The 22,188-nt window shown below is 44.2% G+C and overlaps 1 protein-coding gene across 2 annotated transcripts in view; it reads left to right on the forward strand.

The window, feature by feature from the left end:
- Positions 1-21,372, forward strand: part of PCP4L1 (Purkinje cell protein 4 like 1) — a 39,283-nt gene extending 17,911 nt beyond the window's left edge. The window contains exons 2-3 of one of the 2 annotated variants that reach the window (XM_018046412.1): positions 19,416-19,470; positions 20,280-21,250. In XM_018046412.1, the coding sequence (XP_017901901.1) occupies positions 19,416-19,470; positions 20,280-20,425 (201 nt within the window). In that variant the 3' untranslated portion in view covers positions 20,426-21,250. Of the gene's footprint in view, positions 1-19,415; positions 19,471-20,279 lie in introns of both variants that reach the window. The other variant, XM_018046413.1, reaches the window with a different exon arrangement.

Raw genomic sequence — 22,188 nt, forward strand, 5'->3', positions numbered from 1 at the left:
TCAATACTAAGTGCATAATTGTCTAAATCCATACTCCAAACCCGCTGCTCAAAATGGCTTGACTTGCCCAGGATTATTTTACCTGCAGGAGTAAGCCAAGCCAGAAGCAGATCCCAAACCGCTTTCTCTGAGAAATCTGCATCTCTGCAGGTGCCTGGACCTTATCACATTCTCCTCCTTGAAGCCTGACAACTGCTTGATTCCAGGCTGACACCAGAAGGCAGGCCCACCTAGGTTTCCCAGCACCCCATCCAGGGAAAAGAGGTGCCATTTACCATTCCGGTGTCCTTGGTGTTGCCTCCCTCCCACGCAAAGCCCTCCAGCTGCGTGTTTGCTTGTAGGCTGTGGTGGGATTAATACATTTATTTTGGGACATTAACGCCATGGGTGGGATGCACATTGAAGATTATAGTAATAAATGATGCTTTGGCACTACTCTCTCTCCTCCACCCCCTTCCCTCAGTATGGGGTGAAGGCACAGTTCCAAGCTGTGCGCAAAGCACCACAAATAACACTCATTAAATTGTGGCAGTCCATGCTGGGGGGAAACGGGCCGGGGCCTTTGACTCACTGCATACCGTGAGCTGGCATAAGCAAGGAATTGTGCCTGACTCCAGTGGGGGGTACTGCTATTCCCAGAAACAGAGGTGGGGTGGCTGAATGGGGAAGGACAGACCAGGGGGCTTGGGAGCTCGGACTGCTTAGATTCTATTCCTGTCTTAGGAGGCACCCGAGCTATAAGGTATTTGAGTTATGTGCCTTATGTTAGGAAAAGAAGGTGTGTATGTAGAACTGGGAGTAAGGATTCATAGTTCTTTTTCTGCTATGATCTTGAGGGTGACCTTGAGAAAGTCTTTCTGAAGCTGTTTGAGGACTGCAGCTGGTTGCTACACTGAAAGAATTGAAACAGTTCCAACGGCGCTCCAAAAACAGCAGTCTGGGGTCTTTCAGGGGCACCAGGGAATCCCAAAGGCCTTTCTAAGGATCTTTAGCAGTGAACTTCATTTAACATTGGCGGGGGGACATGTCAGCAGGGATAGAAGGGTCTCTGGGGGGCTGAAGCCTCTTTGTCACAACTTGTAAGCAGATGCACTAACCCTGTCTCTCTTCCCTTTCTGTGCCTCTAAAGCAAGCAGGGAGCTTACACAACCTAGGATTTATGTCAATACTCAGGCTAGAAAGAGGTGTCTGGGATTCATATCTGGGATTTTTAGGTTTCAGTCCTGTTTTAGATTTCCCTGCCCTGGATTGTGGGACAGGATTCTAAGCCCTTGTGCCTGTTCATCTGGATTACATGATTCTAGCAGTACTGAAATGTGTGTATAACATGCTTTTATTTGCCCAGCATCCAAGTTATATCATGCAAAAGCAGGGTACATGTTGCCCAGGTATGATGAGATGCTCCTTTGTTCCTGTCTGTCGCTGCTAACAACCTGTGATACCTCTTGAAAGACGCCAGTAGGATGAGGAGTATGGGAAAATCTGGGTGGTTTACCTTTCCTGTGGTTAGTTTTAACTTGCTGCTTGGAGCAGAGGGGGTGACACTGTCTTGCCTCCTCCCTGTGACAATGGTTGCTGTGGCAACACCACTGAAGATGAAAGAGACAAAGAAAGGAAGAACTGCAGCCTAGGAAGGGGGTGGGGCAAGGAGGGCCTAGAGTTACGGGGCACCTGTTTCCAATAGTGGTAGCAAGGAAACAGCACCCAAGTTGCGACCACTTTGTTTTTAGGTGCGTTGCCAAGACAATACAAACTAAACTGTCCTCTGAGGCAAGGAGTATATTTCCACAAACATCTTTGTGATACGTAGATGGATGAAAGAACTTGATCAAAGAGATGTGGTTTATTTGCCCCTGAGCACTAATCACTTCCCAGTGGTCTATGACTGGAAAAAAACATAAATAAAGGAAGGGAAAAAAGCAAATAAACAATGTGTTTGTGTCTAAGGGTTCTTTGAAGTAAAACACGAACACTGTTGGAGGTACTCTATTGGAGATGTCCTCTTGTACACCCCTGACCTGGGACTAGTTCCAGCAGGCTCCAGGACTTCAGACATGGGCAGAGGCTGTACAGAATACAATTTCTATCCAAGCAGTCTGTTGTTGGACCCTTTACCAAAGGTTTAGAGCCCTTGTCAGCATTTTTTGGGGTCACGCATTGGGAAGATAGGGGGATTATGATTTCCAGGGTCAGTTTCGAGTAAAAAGAGATCAGTTATGAAACTCCTTTCATGCCAGAATAAGCCTCCAGGGCCTTTAGAACCATCCCAGGTATTCCCTTCTTTCTTCAGTCCCACTTAGTGAAGATCTACTCTGTGGAAAGCTCTGCTGTTTCATTCCAGGACTTGGACCATGCAATACCCTAGTAACTTGACCTGTTCTTATATTCAACCCAGAGTTACCTTACTTCAGAATAATAACTATTTATGTTCATATGGACTAGACATTTTATATACATTTTTCTAGTTCTCTTTACCTTTTAGGATAGATATTTCTCTTCTGCAGATGAGAGATCTGAGCACAGCAAGGCTAACTGCCTTCCCAATGTCACACAGCTGGGAATGGTAGAGCTGGGACAGTCAATTCAGATCCAGGATATGAACCCAGATCTGTCTAACTCGACCTAATATGACATACTGCTTCCACCAGGAATTTGAGGCTTAAGAAAAGTTTAATTCATGTAAACAAATATCTATTGAGTACCTACTATGTGCAAGGTATAGGTTGCAGTTACTGCTAGTGATACACAAATGAATGGACCATGCTTTCAAGGAAATGGGTTCTGGTGGGGTGGTGAAGGTGGGGAAAGGGAGGTGAGACAAGTACACAGTAACCGTAATACAAGTAATATGAAATACACTTCTAGAGAAGTTCTTCCCCTTCACCCTCAGCTCTCTTTCGGGTAAATGCGCTGAAGTGAGGAGAAACAATGACCTAGCTTCACTGTCTCTGAACCACTACAAAATGAGGCCCTCAGCTATCTGGAAACAAATTAGATTTTAGAAAGCTAGGTGCGGTGGCAAACAGAGCAGAGCCGGAGCTCCCTTCATTCTTTCAACAAATGCTAACTGGGGACTTACCTGGTGGTCCCATGGTTAAGAATCTGCCTTGCAATGCAGGGATTGTGGGTTCAATCCCTGGTTAAGGAACTAAGATCCCACGTGCCACAGAGCAACTAAGCCCGAGGCCCACGACTCCCGAAGTCTGCCCACTCTGGAGCCCGTGCCCCACAGCTGGAGAGTCTGTGTGCCACGGCGAAAGGTCCCACAGGACACACTGAGGATTCTGCGTGCTGCAACCAAGACCTGACTCAGCCAAATACACAAATTTTTTTTTCAAGTGTTAGACTGAAAAAAAGACAAATACTGAGTAGATATCGTGTGTAAAGGCATTGTTCTAGACCCTGGGACTGCAAGAGTGAGTAAGATACTGCCGCTACCCTCACAGAAGCTCTCACACTGAGATGAGGGAGACATTCAGTATCTAACCACTAAATTAATATGTAATTACATTAATAAAAAGTACTATCAAGGAGAAATACTAGGTGCTATGAAAACTTATAATGAGGGACCTACCCTAGTCTGGGGAAGCTTAGAAGAGCTTCCTGGAAGAAGGAATTCTTGAGGAGAGCTCTGAAGAATAGGAATTAACTAGATAAAAGGGAAGCAAGGGTGAACCGTGTGTCAAGGTATCGAGGCGGGAAGGAACAGAGACGAGGTTACTAAGGCATCAGAGGCTGTGTGATGTTGGGCCTTTTAGACCATGTTAAGAATTTTCATCTCTGTCTTAGCAACATTGCTAACACCTGGGCTCTTAAGGTGCTCTACATAAGAAACAGCCAAAAGGGCACCCCACTCCAGTATCCTTGCCTGGAGAATCCCATGGATGGAGAGGCTTGGTGGGCTACGGTACACGGGTAGCAAACAGTCGGATACGACTGAGCGACTTCACTTTCACTTTCATGCACTGGAGAAGGAAATGGCAACCCACTCCAGTGTTCTTGCCTGGAGAATCCCAGGGACAGAGGAGGCTGGTGGGCTGCCGTCTATGGGGTCGCACAGAGTCGGACACAACTGAAGCGACTTAGCAGCTTAGCAGCAGGGTGGTAACAGTGGGAGAAGTGAATGAATTAAGAGAGATTTGGTAAATAAAGTTAACAGGACTTATTATTGAATTTGGATATGCAATATAAAGGAAGGAAAGGTATCAAAAACAATTTCTAGGTTTCTGGCTTGTACAACTGGATGAAATGGGGAATATTGCAGAGGGCTTAGTTGGGTAGGCAGGATTATGAGTTTAGTCTGAAACTGAAGAGTTTGGAGTTTCCATAAAACACCCAAGTGGAGACGTTTTAAAGATGGGAGGAGAGGTTGGGATAGAGATATGGGGTCTGCCCTCTGCATCCATAGGCTCCACCAACAGCGGATCAGATTTCTGCATCTAAGAAGGCAGAACCCATGGAGAGCCAACTGTACTGTGCCATTTTATATAAAGGATTTGAGCATCTGTGGATTTTGATATCCTTGGGGATCCTAAAATCAATCTTTCTTGGATAACAAAGGGAGGTTGTATATTTGAGTCCTCAGTGGCATTCTGCACTGTTGAATATGGTTTAATTATTATTAATCAATAATAATTATTAAGTTATTTCAAAATTCTAAATTTTATTCCTCAGTTGCACTAGCCACATTCCCAAGTATTCAGTAGCCCCTTGTGTCTAGGGAGTGCCATATATTGGATGGCACTCTATCATTTCAAAATACTTCTATTATTGCAAAAAGTTCTATTGCAGGGGTCTGCAAACTTTTCCTGTAATGGGCCAGGTAGCAAATATTTTGGGCTTGGTGGGCCATGTGGTCTCTGTTGCAGTCACTCAACTCTGCTATTGTGGTGCCAAAGCAGCCACAAGCAATACACAAACAAGGGCATGCCTGTGGTCCAGTAAAACTTTATTTAGGAGAACAGGCTGCAGACCAGATTTAGCAGTCAGCAGTAGTTTGCCGAACCTTGTTCTGCTGGATGGTTCTGGTATAAATGATAAACTGAAGTCATAGGTACATATAAGATCATCTGGGAAAAGAGAACAGAAGAGAGCCTAGACCTAAACCTTGAGAGCCTCCAATACTTAATGTTGGCAGAAGTGTCCAGAAAGAAAAAAAAAAAAAAGGAAAAACTGTGATGCCCCAGGAGCCACGGAAAGAGTGTGTGTCAAGAAAGGTGAAATGAAAAAAAAAAAAAAAAAGGTGAAATGATTAACACTGCTGAATGCTTCAAGAGGTCAAGCCTCAAAGAGCTGAAACTTTGCATTTGATTTAGTATCGTAGAGAACTTTGGTTTCCTAAAGACATTTCAGTGGAGAAGGAGTAGAAGCTAGGTTGAAGCGGGCTGAAGAGTGTGTGGGACATAGGGAAACGGAAAGAGTAAATGTGTTGAGGAGCCCAGTTATGAAAAGAAGAGAGACATGAGCGATCCTGGCCCCTACCCCCACCCCAGTCACCTTTCTACTCTGTTCCTCTCAGTCTTTGCTAGCTTCTTGACCTCTCCTTAACCTTTTTATCTCCCTTAATAAAAAAATACAGTATAATTTACTTGAAGTAAAATGTACCTTATCAGAGTATAGTTCTGTGAATTTTAACAAATATATAGTCATATAAACACCACCACAATCAAGATATACGCAGTTCCATCATTCCCAAATTCCCCCAGCCCCCTCCACAGTCACCCCTCAGCCCTTAGTAGTTGCTGGTCTGTCTGCTGTCCCTATATTTTTTTCCTTTACAAGAAATGTCACATAATTGGAATCATACAATATGTGTGTATCCTTTGGGGTCTGGCTTCTTTCACTTAGCATAATGCCTGTGAAGTTCGTCCATGTTGTGTGTGTCCATAGTTCATTCCGTCTTTAATTGCTGAGTAGTATTACATTGTATGGATGGATTACAGTTTGTTTATCCATTCCTCAGTTAGGGGACATTTGATTGTTTATACTTTTTGATGATTACAGGTAAAGCCATTATAAACATTCACTTGACAAGTTTACATGTAGACGTAAGTTTTAACTTCACTTGAGTAGATACCTGGGAGTGGGATTGCTGGGCTGTATGATAAATGTGCCCTTAAGAAACTACCCGTACTCCCTAAGGTGGCTCAGAGGTTAAAGCGTCCGCCTGCAATGCTGGAGAGCCGGGTTCGATCCCTGGGTTGGGGAGATCCCCTGGAGAAGGAAATGGCACCCCATTCCAGTACTCTTGCCTGGAGAATCCCATGGACTGAGGAGCCTGGTGGGCTACAGTCTATGGAGTCGCAGAGAGTCGGACACGACTGAGCAACTTCACTTTAAGAAACTGCCACAGGAACTTCCCTGGTGGTCCAGTGGTTAGGACAGCTCCCCACTTCCACTGCAGGGGGCTCGGGTTTGATCCCTGGTCAGGGAACTAAGCTCCCGCTTGCCATATGCTGTGGCCAAAAAATACGTGAAGGAAAATTATTTTAAAAAAAAGAAAGAAACTACCACAGTAGCTATACCATCTTGCATTCCCAGCAATGTCTGAGAATTTCAGATACTCTGTACCTTTGCCAGCATATGGTATTGTCATAAACAAAACAAACAAAAAACCCAAAGCAACAATAACAAAAATTCTAATTAGGTATATAATGAGATCTAATTGTGGTGTTAGTGTGAATTTCTCAAGTGACTCATGATGTTATACAAATTTTCATGTGCGTATTTGTCATCCATGCATCCTCTTTGGTGAAGTGTCCAAACATCTTGTCCTTTTTACAGATTGTATTCATATTATGGATATTTGAAAGTTCTTTATATATACTGGATAAAAGTCCTTTGTTAGATTTTTGATTTGCAAATATTTTTTCCAGTCTGAGGTTTGTCTCTTCATTCTCTTAGAAGTGTCTTTCAAAGAGCAGTTTTAAGTGTGTGTGTGTGTGTGTGTGTGTGTGTGTGTGTGTATTTTTCGGCCATGCCAAGCAGGCATGTTGGATCTTAGTACATCAACCAGGGATCGAACTTGTGCCTTTTTGTAGTGGAAACATTGTCTTCTTTTTTTTCTTTTCTCCTTAACTTTTTATTTTATATGGGGTGCAGTTGATTAATAAACAATGTTGTGATAGTTTCAGAACAGTGAAGGGACTCACCCATACATATACATGTATCCATTCTACCCCAAGCCCCACTCCCATCCAGGCTGTCACATCTCATTGAGCAGAGTTCCATGTGCTATATGAAGCATTGAGTCTTAACCAGTGGACTGCCAGGGAAGTCTTAGAGCAATTTTTAATTTTGACAAAGTCCAATTTATAATTTTTTTCTCTTATGGGTTGTGCTTTTGGCGTATCTAAGAAATCTTTGCCTAACCTAAGGTTGCAAAGATTTTTTCCCTGTATTTTCTTCTAGAAGTTTTACAGTTTTAGGTTTTATATTCACTTCAAGTTAATTATTGTATAAGGCACAAAGTATAGATTGAGGTTTTTTTGTACATGGCTAGCCAATCATTCTAGCACTATTATGAATGGATCACCCTAAGCTTTCAATACTGAGGTTCCTCCAGGGTTGGTCCTAGATCTGATTCTTTTCAATCTAGTGGTGTGGCTAGAGAAGGAATTCAAATTGATATAGACTTTTTTTTTTTTTTGTCTTAGAGAAAGGATGAGGTTTTATTTATAAGTGAAGAAAATTGATTGTAAAGCTTCTTGAGAAGGAGAAAAGGGGAATGGGCTCTAAAACTCACATGGAAGGACAAGATATCATCTGAATGCTGATAAATGCCCTGGAAGGAGGTGTGGGGTGGGGAAAGGGAGGATGTTGCTATGTCTCTGCAGTCTCAATGCCTGAAGACAAAAGAATCCTAAGCCAGCAGGCCTCTCCTTCTCCTCCTTCCCCACAGGAAAGGGGAGTCCACAACTTTGAACAGCAGAGGAAACAAAAGTTACTCATGGGGAATTGGCAGCTACTGCCAAGATGATCAAATGGAACATTGGAACACATCAGGCCCAGAGGTGAGGAAAAAGGGAAGGTAGGCAGGGAAAGAAACGAGGGCCCTCTAGGGAAACACAAGAGTTGATGGGCCTCATAGTTGCTAATTAGTGTTTGGTGCGTATTGAGAAGTAAGAAACATTTAGTCCTCTATGGGCAGTGAGGTGGAACTGAACCAAGCCTCAACTCACTAGAAGCTTGGAATAACAGGCTTCAGTGTACGCAAGGGAGTCATTTGGAATGGAAACCAGTAGGATGATCCTGCACATGGAATTCTCAGAATCTGAAAGGCTAGCATCTGGCCCTGGGGGTGAAGAACACACAAACAGGCTATGGCTAACCCCCAGGGGTTCGCCTGGTGTGTGTCAGGAGGCCCACTGAGCAAACATTAAAATGAAAGCCAAGAACTTCCCTGGCGGTCCTGTAGCTAAGACTCTAAACTCCCAAAGCAGGGGACCCAGGTTCTATCCCTGGTCAGGGAACTAGATCCCACATGCTACAACTAGAGACCCTGCATGCTGCCATTAAGGCCCAGCCAAATACATAAATATTTTTTAAAACTGTATGTATATTTTAGAAGATGAAAACCAGAGTCAGTGTGGTTTGCTCAACTCTCAGAGTAGGAGTCTGAATCAGTAGGCATGGTCTGGGGTCAGATTCTTAAATTACAAATGAGCTCTCTCCATACTGGGAGGACGGGGTCCTGTAGAGTGGTGGTCTGCAGCCTTTCTGGCACCAAGGGCTGGTTTCATGGAAAACCGTTTGTCCACAGACCAGGGGTTGACGGGAGTGGGGGTGGTGGTGGGGATGATTCAAGTGCATCACATTCATCGTGCACTTTATTTCTATTATTATAACATCAGTTCCACCTCAGATCATCAGGCATTAGATCTGGAAGCTGGGAACCCTTGCTCTAGAGTGTATACCAAGGAACTGCTGAGGACTGTGGATTGGGAGAGTAGTTCTTGAATACAGCTGTCTAACTGCGGAAATGGAAGGAAGTCATGATCCCTAGGACTTTCCTGCTTAGCCAGGGATTGCTCTGCTGTGCGGGAGAACTTGTCAAATTCAGTTTCACGTTGGACATGCTTCTCATGTGGTATGTGTGTACCACATGCATACACATGCTTATGTCTTTGGCTGGAGACTCGGATATAGCGTAGCATAGTGTTCAAGAGGGTGGACTCTGGAGTTGGACTGTCTTGGTTCAAATCCTGTCTTTGCTACTTCTTAGCTATATGACCTTCAGTCAGTTCAGTTCAGTTCAGTCGCTCAGTCGTGTCCGACTCTTTGTGACCCCATGAATCGCAGCACGCCAGGTCTCCCTGTCCATCACCAACTCCCGGAGTTCACTCAGACTCATGTCCATCGAGTCGGTGATGCCATCCAGCCATCTCATCTTCTGTCGTCCCCTTCTCCTCCTGCCCCCAATCCCTCCCAGCAGCAGTCTTTTCCAATGAGTCAACTCTTCAGTCCTTCCAATGAACACGCAGGACTGATCTCCTTTAGGATGGACTGGTTGGATCTCCTTGCAGTCCAAGGGACTCTCAAGAGTCTTCTCTAACACCACAGTTCAAAAGCATCAATTCTTCGGCACTCAGCTTTATTCACAGTCCAACTCTCACATCCATACGTGACCACTGGAAAAACCATAGCGTTGACTAGAAGGACCTTTGTTGGCAAAGTAATATCTCTGCTTTTCAATATGCTATCTAGGTTGGTCATAACTTTCCTTCCAAGGAGCAAGTGTCTTTTAATTCCATGGCTGCAGTCACCATCTGCAGTGATTCTGGAGCCCCCCAAAATAAAGTCTGACACTGTTTCCCCGTCTATTTCCCATGAAGTGATGGGACCAGATGCCATGATCTTCGTTTTCTGAATGTTGAGCTTTAAGCCAACTCTTTCACTCTCCTCTTTCACTTTCATCAAGAGGCTTTTTAGGTCCTCTTCACTTTCTGCCATAAAGGTGGTGTCATCTGCATATCTGAGGTTATTGATATTTCTCCCAGCAATCTTGATTCCAGATTGTGCTTCTTCCAGCCCAGCGTCTCCCATGATGCACTCTGCATATAAGTTAAATAAGCAGGGTGACAATGTACAGCCTTGACATACTCCTTTTCCTATTTGGAACCAGTCTGTTGTTCCATGTCCAGTTCTAACTGTTGCTTCCTGACCTGCATATAGGTTTCTCAAGAGGCAGGTCAGGTGATCTGGTATTCCCATCTCTTGAAGAATTTTCCAGTTTATTGTGATCCACAGAGTCAAAGGCTTTGGCATAGTCAATAAAGCAGAAATAGATGTTTTTCTGGAACTCTCTTGCTTTTTCCATGATCCAGCAGATGTTGGCATTTTGATCTCTGGTTCCTCTGCATTTTCTAAAACCGGCTGGAACACCTGGGTAAGTTAATTAACCTCTTCTGGATCTTAGTTTTCTTATCTGTAAAGTGAGACTAGTAATGTTACCTATCTTATAGGGTAAGAATTCAATGTGTTATATTGTAAGAATTCAACGTGTTAAGGTACTTAGAAAAGTGACTGATACAAAGTATTATATATATATATATATATATATGATTTTTAATAAGATGAGCTAGTGAAGTGAAGGTTGCTCAGTCGTGTTTGACTCTTCGTGACACCATGGACTGTAGCCCACCAGGGTCCTCTGTCCATGGGATTTCCCAGGTAAGAATACTGGAGTAGGTTGCCATTCCCTTCTCCAGGGTATCTTACCAACTGAGGGATCAAACTTGGGTCTCCTGCATTGCAGGCAGGTCCTTTACCATCTGAACCACCAGGGAAGCCTTAAGATGAGGTTGGGAGAGAAGATGAGGTAGCGTGGGATTCTAAAGTCTTTTGATTCCCTCCAGTTCCCCGAGATGGGTTCTACAAGGACATGGAAGGATTTGCTAAGCAATTTAACTGTCATTATTTCTGAGGTCGGAAGAGCTCAGTATTGAAAGAAGTAGAAGAGCACCTGAAAGTTAGTAATCCATGCCAGGCCAGAATGAGAGGCTGAGAGAGAGCGCAGCTGAGAAACAGATGCTCACCTGTCACAGCTCTTGTGGGTTAGACTCGATCCTCTGCAGGTGTGAAGTTTTGTGAGAGACGCTCATAGAGCATGTGATTCACATCGAGTGGACCTCCATGCCCCCTTGGTTTGCCTAAAATATGGTTAATCTGATGGCTTCCAGATAGATGCACTAAAGGATCTTTATTCACCTAAAATTGCTGAGTTCCTAGGAGATACACAGGAGGGTTAGGGCAGGGACCAGAGACCAGTAAAGGGCTGAGTATGATGTAGAGGGTGGGAGCTGACAACTTGTGATTTAACTGCCCCAACCCCCACACTGCACCAAATCACTAACCACTAAATCCAGAAACCCAGAGTGTTTGGAGCAGCTATTTTGAGAACTGGCTGCAGAGGGTGCAGGGAGGAGGGGCAAGTTGAAGCTCTAACATATTACATTTTAGAAGGTATGAGAGACATTTCAAGGAGGATTGTATAGGAGTTTTCTTCTTTTTAGAACCCTTTTCTGCTCTCCCTAGTGACCTTTCATAAATTTAAGTCAAATAGAGCTGAGAAGCCCTGGGTGACCAGACAGCTGCTGTGCCATGGCTCCATTCCAGGGTCAGTAATCTCAGGAGAGACTCAGGAAGGCAACAGCTGGCCAGGCGGAGGGAGAGGGGTGGCCTGTGTGGTTCAGTCCCGATACACTCCTGCTTAGTGGATTCTCAAGGTTAGCTGATACGGGAGGGAATGTAGAGGAAGAGACAGCTACTCGAAGGGAGCTATTTAGAATCGGAGTCCAGATTTTCCTCCAAAGGGGAGGGAAGAGAGAAAAGAATTGGTAGATTAAGGGAATGGGCTTAGAGAGAGAGGGGGAGGGAGGAAGGGAGGGATAATAGTTAAAGCAAGGATCAGATTTGGGGATTTGCTGGTAATAGAGAAGGTAGGATTTGAAGTCAGAGATCATGGGACTACAGAACTTGCCTCTACACCTGTGACCCTCTTGTCTGAACTATTGAATGTTATCCTATTACTAAACACCCCATCCATGTCATGCTTTTGCAGTGTGGATAGACCTCTTGTGATGACACTGTGGCATCATGCAAAATGTCACCTAGCTAACTACTGGATCATTATATTGATTGTGTGAGAAAAATTTTCCTGTAGAAAGACAGGAAGACCATGGGAAAAGAAAGAGTATTGAGTGGCCAGTCTCCCAAGAGTCTCAGGAATAGCCCTTCCTCTTGTGAAACCTTTTCTTTCCTTTTGTCAAAGGGGGCCAAGGAGGAATTCTATAGGGTTTGGGGAACAATTTTGTGCATGTTCTTTCAGATTTTTAAATAAAAATGTACATATACATGGATAAACAATTTATAACTTTTATAAAAATTGGACCATATCAACTTATAATCTCCTTTCAAAAACATTAGAGCAAAAATTAACACATTGTAAATCAACTATACTTACATAAAATTTTAAAAATAATTTAAAAATTAGATAGTTATCTTATAACTGTCTGCTATCTCCAGTACTTTGCAAGATGTTCAGTTCAGTTCAGTTCAGTCGCTCAGTCGTGTCCGACTCTTTACAATCCCATGAACCGCAGCACGCCAGGCCTCCTTGTCCATCACCAACTCCCAGAGTTCACTCAGACTCACGTCCATCGAGTCAGTGATGCCATCAAAGCACAAATAAATCACAAGACTTGAAAAAGCAGTGTAGATGTGACCAGTATATCCTTTGAAAATCCCATCTTAACCCTGGTGGTTCAGTGGTTAAGAAAGTGCCTTGCAGTGCAGGGGACATGGGTTCATTCAGTCCTTGGTCTGGAGACTAAGATCCCACATGCCTGGGAGAAACTAAATCAGCACGCCACAACTGCTGAAGCCCTCTCGCTGTGGAGTCCCTGAGTAGGCACTGCTAGAGCCTGTGTACCTCAACGAAAGACCACACATGCTGCAATGAAGACCTGATGGAGCCAAATAAGTAAATAAATAAAATCACATATGGTCAATAAAGCAATCTTAGTTTGGCCCCACTTTTTAATATCCAAAAGGATGGGATTGTCCATTTACCTAAGAATTCTTAAATCTGTAATTTACTTTTAAAGACACTTTCCCTATCAAATACAGTACAGCATCAGTGTTTTATAATCATAATTTTTGTTTTACCTTATTTTCTATTTTAAAAACCATTTATTTATTTGACTTCCTTGAGTTCTAGTTGTGGCACTCGGGATCTTTGTTGTGATGCAAGGAGCATGTGGGCTTGGAAGCTGTGGCTTGTGGGCCTAGTTATTCCATGTCGTGTAGAATCTTAGGTCCCCGACCAGGGATTAAACCTGTACCCCCTGCACTGCAAGGCAGATTCTTTACCACCAAGGAAATCCCCAAGTGTTATTTTCTTATTTCCCTCTATCTTTTTATTAGAGAAGTTTTTCAGAGTTGAAAGAATTGTTTAATGCACATCCATATCCTTTCCACCTAGCCTCAGTAATTGTTAATATATTGGCATATTTCTGTCAACGTGTGACAGTATTCGATCTTGTGGACGTCGTACGGTGGTTAAGAGTGTGGAGTCAGTCTGCCTGGGTCCCAGAGCCAGTTTCACTGTTTTCTGGTAGTGTGGCTTGAACTTGGGCAAAATCTTTAGTGTCTCTAAGCCTGTTTTCTCACCTATAAAACAGGATGACATCTCAGAGACTTCAGAGGATGGTATGGGATAGGATTTGGCACATAATAATTGCTTGAGAAGTATTTGGGAACATGTCCTATTTGCTCATCAGCCTGGAAGATAGGGACACTATCTTGACTGGTTTTACTTTAAATCTATGCCCATTAACTTCAAGTGAGCCCTGCGGGCTGCCTGGTCGTCCTGCCACATCTCCCCAGTCGTTCACTCTCTTAGCTTTGTTCAATGACTATTTCACTCAGTCACCTCTCTCCTCTAATCTTAAATACTTTCTGCTCCTCCTTCATTCTTAGCTGACGAGTGTGCTTGCGTCACTGAGAAAATAGAAGAGAACTTTCATACATTCCCGTTACTCTTGCCACCTTACTGCCATCTATACCCCTATTCTGTGTCTTCATTCCTATATTGTGGATAAACTGTCCATAGCTCTGTTTAAGGCCAACCTATTTACTTGTGCTCTAGATCAATTTAGTTTTGCCTGTTCAAGATCACTCTAGTACTTATGACTTCTGTCTTCTGCACCGTCAGGTTTTCCTTCTCTACTAAATCATTCCCATGACCCCACATCCTGTCTCAGCTACTGTCCAATTTCTCTGGGTCTCTTTGAAGCAAAAGTCTTTGAAAGAGCCATCTTTATTCACACATCCATCAACAAATCCAACTTATTCTACCATGAAAATTGTCTCAAGCTTATCACCTCTCTCACTACCACCCTAGTCCAAACACCCACGATCTGACCTGTAAGATCCTTGCAATTGTTTCCCCTCTTTCTTTCTTGTGTCTCTCTAATCTGTTCTCCACCCCACAGTCAGTGATCCTTTAAAAACACGTCAGACCATGTTTCCTTCAGCATCAAACCTTGTGATGTCTTTTCATCAACTCAGAAAAAATCCAGGACTTCCCTGGTGGTCCAGTGGTCGGGAATCCGCTTGCCAGTGCCGGGGACATGGGTTCAGTCCCTGGTCTGGGAAGATTCCGCATGCTGCGGGGCTGCTGAGACTGCACACTCCAAAGAATGTGCTCTGCGACAAGAGATGCCACCGCCATGAGCGGCCCATGCACTGCAGCGAGAGAGCAGTCCCTGCTTGCCACAGCTGCAGAAAGCCCACACACTGCGTGAAGACCGAGGGCGGCCAAAACTAAATGAGTGAGAAAAAAGAGGGGGAAATCTACCTTTCCCCTGGTCCAAAGACATTCATATTCTAGCACCTACCCACCTTCATTTCCTATACCCTCTGCCTTTCTCACTCAAATCCAGACGTGCTGATTTTTTCTCTTTCCCTGAACGCACTAGGCACAAAATCTGCCTCAGTGACTTTCCACTTGATGCTTCATCTGCCCCCAAGGCTCTTTTAGATATTCACCTGACTGGCTCTTATATGTCATTCAAACCTCTATGTCACTCATCAGAGAGGCCTTCCTAGACTACTCTGCTTTATTTTCCTTCTTGGCGCTTGTCACTAACTGGCATAATTGTTTAATGAGTTCAGGGACTTATTAATAATTTTGCTCATTTCTGTATCCCTAATATCTAGAACAATAATTGACATATACTGGGCAGTGATCTATTTGTTGAATGAATGAATCTTGTGTTTCTTCTATACCCTTTTCATGTATAGAACAGTGCTAAACTCAAATATAAGTCCATGATAAGTATTGATAAAACTATGGTGGAAACAGCATAATCTACAGAATTGATGCTTTGAAACTGGTGGTGGAGAAGATTCTTGAAGATCAAACCAGTCAATCCTAATGGAAATCAACCCTGATTATTCATTGGAAGGACTGATGCTGAAGCTGAAGCTCTGATACTTTGGCCACCTGATGCGAAGAGCCTACTCATTGGAAAAGACCCTGATACCGGGAAAGATTGAGGGCAGGAGGAGGAGGCGACAGAGGATGAGATGGTTGGATAGTATAACTGATTCAACAGACATGAGTTTGAGCAAACTCTGGGAGATGGTGAAGGACCAGGAAACCTGGCATGCTGCAGTTCATAGGATTGCAAGGAGTCAGACACAGCTTAGCAACTGAATAACAGCATAACATAAGCTGGATTCTATAGCTTCCTAAAGTAGAACCCTTATATCTGGCAGTCATTTAACAACGATTTGCATCTGTAAAATGAGGGATAATATTTTATACTCCATTGAGCTCTCCCAAGGATGAGATGAGAAAATATTTTAGAAAGTACCAGTTTCTGTATTTTGAAAATAAAGTACTCAAAATTGTGAAATAAACAAGCTCTAAGGGGACCCAGAAGCCTACAGGAGTGACTGTTTCAAGATGAATTGTACCTTGAGCCTGAGGAATGAGCAGATGAAGCAGTTTTATTGATAAGATTCTGAGGAAGGGGAGTTACTATTATGTTACATCTAACTCTCCATCTGAGCAGAGAGGCTGGCAAGAAGCACACATACGAATTGACAAGTCTCACTTCGTGTTCATGAACTTGGCCTTGTGAGGAGTCTTAATGCTTCCCAGAAATCTTGCTACTGTTTCCTAATCTACTCACTTTCCTCCTCTCCTAGGTGAGTATTTCATCCCTTCTTCTCTGCCCTCCTCCTTCAGTACCTCTTCTTGCCTCTTGAAGGATCACCTTGTTACCTATTTTACTTCAGATACAGAAGCAATTAGAAGAGATCTTGCAAATGTTCGCCCCTGCTGTATCTGGGTTCTTGTGGCTCTGCTTCTCCTCCAGTTACTCTGGATAATCTGTTCTTGGCTCCTATTCAAGGCTACCCCTCTACTCATGTGCTGAATCTTTCCCCCTTTCTCCTGCTCCAGCAATGAACCTCTTTCTCTCCTACAGTTTTTCCTTCTTTACTGGACTGTTTCCACAAAGCACAAATATTCTGTAACTTCTGCTGTCTTAAAATCTTCTTATGACCCCATGTTCCCCTCAAGCCACAGCCCCCATTCTTATTTCTTTGGAACTCCTTCTGTATCTGCAGCTTTAATGCCTGTCCTCCTTTTCTCTTAGGAACACACTACTATCAGATTTTTCCTCCCTTCCTCGACTGTAACTTCTCTTGTCACTGTCCCCAGTGATCTCCCCGTAGCAAAACCCAGTGGTCAGTTCTTGATCCTTATTTTACTAGGCCTACGTGCAGAATTTGACACAATCACTCTCGTCTCCATGAGACAGTTTCTCTGTGTGCTTCTCAAGTACTACAGTCTCCTGGCTTTTCTCCTGGCTTCTCCATTTTTTTTTTTAATTGACATTTTGTCACTTCTATACCTTCTAATCACTGGAACACCCCAGGATTTGACCCTGTTCTCTTCTTTATTCCTTGGTGATCTTACTCAGTCTCATGGCTTAAATACCAAACACATGTTAATTTTGTGTAATTTCTATCTCTGGGCCAAGACCTTCTCTTTAACTCATTTGAATATTCAACAGTGTATCAAAGCAAATGCTGGATCCTTCCATAGGCATCTCAAACTTGTCCAAAAATAAATCCCTGGATATTTTCCCTAATACCTGCTCTCCCTGCTGTCTTCTTCATTTCAGAAAATGGCAATTCCATTGTTTTTCATTTCCTCAGCCCTAAAACTGTGGAGTCATCCCTGACTCCTGTCTCACAGTGCCACTTATCCAATCAACCAGTCACTTTAGTCGTAGCTCAAAAATAGTGTCTGAGGGTTCCACGCCTGTGGATTCAATCAACTGAGGATTGAAAATATTTTTATAAAAATTCCAGAAAATTCCCAAAAGCAAAACTTGAATTTGCTGCAAGCCAGCAACTATTTATAGAACATTTACATTGTATTAGATATTATAAGCAATCTAGAGATGATTTAAAATATGTGGAAGGGTGTGCATGGGTTATATGCAAACATTACGCCATTTTATACAGACGTGCGCATCCATGGGCTTTTGTATCCTCAGTGGTCCTGGAACTCATCCCTTGTGGGTACTGAGACACAACCGAATACCAGAGTTGAGCTACTACTCACCGCTTCCACAGGCTTCCCAGGTGGCGCTAGTGGTAAAGAAGCTGCCAGCCACTATGTAAGAAGCAGGTTTGATCCCTGGGTTTGGAAGACCCCCTGGAGTAGGATATGGAACCCACGCCAGGGTTTTTGCCGGGACACAGGAGCCTGGCAGGCTACAGTCCACAGGGTGGCAAAGAGTCAGACACAATGGGCGACTGAGCGCACCACTCTCACCGCCACCTTGTTGATCCAAGCAGCCATTATCTCCTGCCGGGTCTTCTGCAATAACCGCTTAGCAGATCTTTCTGCTTCCTGCCGAGTGCCCCTTATGTGCAAATTGAAGGTCTCTAATGGCTTCTCCTCCCTTTTTTTTTTTAATTTTTATTTTTACTTTATTTTGCTTTGCAGTACTGTATTGGTTTTGCCGTACATTGACATGAGTCTGCCACGGCTTCTCCTCCCTCTTATGGTACAAGTCAAGCTCCTTAAAATGACTTCCCAGGCCCAGCGTGGTCTGCCGGCACTCCCAGGTGTTTCTGATCTCATCTCCATCTGTTGTTCCTCCTTCTTCCTCCTCTCCCCTCCAGGTACATTGGCTCCTCGCTGTTCCTCAAACAGGTTAGTGCCACTGCTGTTTCAGGGCCTGAGAGTGGGCTCTTGTCTAACACTCAGAAATTAATTGTCTGAGGAGACACATGAGCTGATGAAACAAGAGGCTTTATTGGAAAGGGAACCTGGACAGAGAGCAGTGGGGGAAGGGAACCCAGGAGAACTGCTCTGCCACGTGGCTCCCAGTCTCAGGTTTTATGGTGATGGCATTAGTTTCCAGGTTGTCTTTGGCCAATCATTCTGACTCAGGGTCCTTCCTGGTGGGACACGCATTGCTGAGCCAAGATGGATGCCAGCGAGAAGGATTCTGGGAGGTGGAAGGACACATGGCGTCTCCCTTTGACCTTTACTGAACTCTTCCGGTTGGTGGTGGCTTGTTAGTTCCGTGTTCTTTGTTGGGACCTCCTGTCATAAAATAACTCCCACGCACGGTTACTGTGGTGCCTGGCCAGGGTGGGCGGTTTCCGTCAGTGTGCTTCCCCTAGCACTTCCACCCCTTGAAAGCCCTTGCCCTCCGTCCGCAGGCCTTCCTCCCTTGCCTCCGTCAGCTCTCGGCTCAGATGCCGCCTTTCAGAGAGCGTTCTCCTGACCACTCTGTGCACAGCTGTGTTTCTCCATTCCCACCTGGCGTTTACTGCTTCCCTTTCCTGTCTTTGGTCTATAGCGCTCCTCACCGTTTACCATAATAATAATTTTCTAAAAGATTTTTTTTGATGTGGACCATTTCTAAAGTCTTTATTGACTTTGTTACAATATTGCTTCTGTTGTTTATGTTCTGTTTTTTCTTTTTTGGCCACAAGGCATGTGGGATCCTAGCTCCCTGACCAGGAATCTCACCTGCTTCCCCCCCAACTCAGATTCTTAATCACTGTACCAGTAGGAAGTCCATAATAACATAGTAATAGTTTTGTTTATTCATTTGTCTATCTAAATCCTAGAATGCGAACTCAAAGAGGGCAGGTTTTTCCTCTTTTGTCCTCTACAATTTCCTTAGCAACAAATACTTTTTGAATAATTTTTGATGACTTTTCTCCCTCTCTCTGATCTCAAGACTCACTTCTTCAAAAGGCTAAGAGATGTACTTGGTAATGGGAGGACTTGAAAATTATGATGGTGATTCTAAGGGGATGGTACCTTAATACTTCCATTAATATCTAATATTCTGATTTTTCTTTTCCAGCTTAACACCAAAACATCCCCAGCAACCAACCAGGCACCTGGCCCTGAGGAAAAGGGTGAGTGGGGATGGGCTAGGAAGTTTGTAGAGCAGGTAAATATAAGGACATGAAAATAAGTAGAGCTGTAAATCTGGAAGCTCCTAAAGTCAGATGTAACAGGAATAAGAATGTGATAAGTGAAACAAAGCACTAGTTTAGGACCACTATATCTATAGGCTTCCTTCTACTTTTTTCCTAAGAAGTAAACCTACCAGTATTTACTCTTTGATTTTAGAAACTGGTTCTGGAGTGCTTGGAAATAGGCGCACAGTCATAGGAAGAAACTCATCAAATAAGCCCAGACTCTGTCTCAATCAGAACTTGAGAGGAAGCTGGGGAAAGAGAGTGTGCTCTGGTACTCTGAATTGTTGTTTAGTCGGTAAGTCGTGTCTGACACTTTGCGACGCCATGGACTGTAACCAGGGTCCTCTGTCCATGGGATTTCCCAGGCAAGAATATTGGATTGGGTTGCCATTTCCTTCTCCAGGGGATCTTCCCAACCCAGGGATCAAACTGGCATCTCCTACATTGGCAGGCGGATTCTTTACCACTGGGCCACAAAGACAGCATTTAGGGATAAGTGATGACAGAAGACGTTTGTCATCTTGGTTTAAGCGTTGCAAAGCTCCTGAGTAATTACTATAACTAGTGCTCAGCCCAGGCACCCTGACTCAAGCTCCTAGGAGATTATTAGACATTCTGTGTCCTAGCAAAGGTTGCAGACTCACACAGTCTAAGCAGAAAGTGGACTTTAACCACTGTATTTTGGGCCTGGGGAAAAGGGCTGGGGCCCTTTCCTCATTAATGAAGCTCTCAACTGTCTGCAGGGAAAGCTGGCAGTGCCAAGAAGACTGAGGATGAGGAGGAGGAGATTGACATTGATCTGACGGCACCTGAAACAGAGAAGGCTGCCCTTGCTATTCAGGGCAAGTTCCGGCGATTCCAGAAAAGGAAAAAGGACCCCAGCTCCTGAATAACCAGCCTTGCCCTCTCCTTGCGCTCTGCTCCCTTCCCTCTCCTTTTCCACAGCTCTGACTCCGTGTGTCTTTGTCTCTTTGTTCCTCTAGCCTCTCACAGAGGCAAGTTCAACCCTTATACATTATTTATTCCAGCCCGTCAAGCTGTTGTTGTTGTAGAGGCACAAGGAACATGGGCAAGATGAAGAATTTAGTAGGCAGCCACTTGTCTAAGGGTGGACCATTTTCTCCTGGAGATACAGCCAGTATCTTGATCACTACCTATGCCTTCCCTACAAGGTTGAAGAGCAAGAGGATTTCAGGTTGAGAGAGAGCCCTGATAATGTGGGAGGGAGGGGAATGCCTTCAGAGTAGGGTGCCCAATGGCGGGGCATATACACTGTTCCACTGGTTACAAACGTTTCACTTCAGTTAATGTCTTTTCCCCTTCATTCACATCCTTCTCATCAGCACCTCAACTCCTCTCCTATGCGCTAAGCCACAGTGGGAACTGGAGCCTCCCTTTCCCCTAGGCAGACCTAAATCAGGCTGTTCCCATGTTAGTGCATGCTGAGTAGATTAGTTCCAAGGATGGGAGACTGGGACAAGGAACAATTTCCTTCATCATGTTAGTCGAGAACCGTAAGGGGCAGACGTGGAAGAGGTCCCAGGGGCCACAGGCAGGGAAATCGGAAGATTCGGGAAGGAAAGAAAAATGAAGGAGGAGGAGATCCCTAAAGATACAAGTTACCGCTTGTGTACTATGTAAAGGATTCTTGGGTCTTTGCTAACCTGCCTACCTTTAACCCCTCACGTCTAGATACTCTCAGAGGCCACACAAATCAAGTGACCCCTATAGTTCCCACCTGCCTCATGGTGGAGTCAGAGCAGAGTTGGAATAACCATTCTATGTGATTTTAGCATGTGTAATAATTATGAAAACAATAAAAAAAAACCCTCAAGTGGAGCCGTTTGACCTCTACTTCTATATTTTTCTCTGGAGGAATATGAATGTAAGTCTGAGCTGGCCTCAGGGAGGTGGTAGAGAACTGCACAGATGCCACGGTGGCTCAGGAAACAGACGCTGGCTGAGAATTTGCAGACTGAAGCCCCCTCCTACCTTCTTTCCCTGACCTTGTCCTCACCTTGATTCACCACCCACACTGCCTTTATCTGCTGCTGTTGCCACCTCCGCAGTGCACCTGCAAGGGTGCTTGCCTCCTTCTCTTTCCCCTTCCAGCTCAGTGTATGCTTGGCAGATCTGCCTCTGGAAAGAAACCCCATCTTCCTTGCTCCCTATCCCCGAATGACCTGTGCTAACTGTCCCTTCTCTCCTCCCACTGTTTTATCAAACTTAGGAGAAGAAGTAGATGAGTCTGGGTCAATAGAGAGCCACACTCTCACCCTGAAGATGTTAATCTATGAATAAAATGATGGCTTACATTGCTGAGAAAGGAACTCTATATATTGTAACTGGAAGACGAATGCCTAAAGATCAAACAAGGAACACTTTCTCTCTCCCACTCTCCTCACTTCTTAGTATTGATTTAAGAATATAGAAGTTGAGGGACTTCCCCGGTGGCTCAGTGGCTAAGACTCTGAGCTTTCAACGCAGGGGGCCTGGGTTTGATTCCTGGGCAGGGAACTAGATCCCACATGCTGTAATTAAAGGTCCTGAATGCTGCAGCTAAGACCTGGAACAGCCAAAAATAAAAAGAATACAGAGGTTGAAACCATGCACAGCTCTGAGTAGGAAGCAAGGAACAGTATCCCTGGAAGG

The sequence above is a fragment of the Capra hircus genome, chromosome 3, assembly GCF_001704415.2.
Source record: "Capra hircus breed San Clemente chromosome 3, ASM170441v1, whole genome shotgun sequence".
NCBI classification, from domain to species: domain Eukaryota; kingdom Metazoa; phylum Chordata; class Mammalia; order Artiodactyla; family Bovidae; genus Capra; species Capra hircus.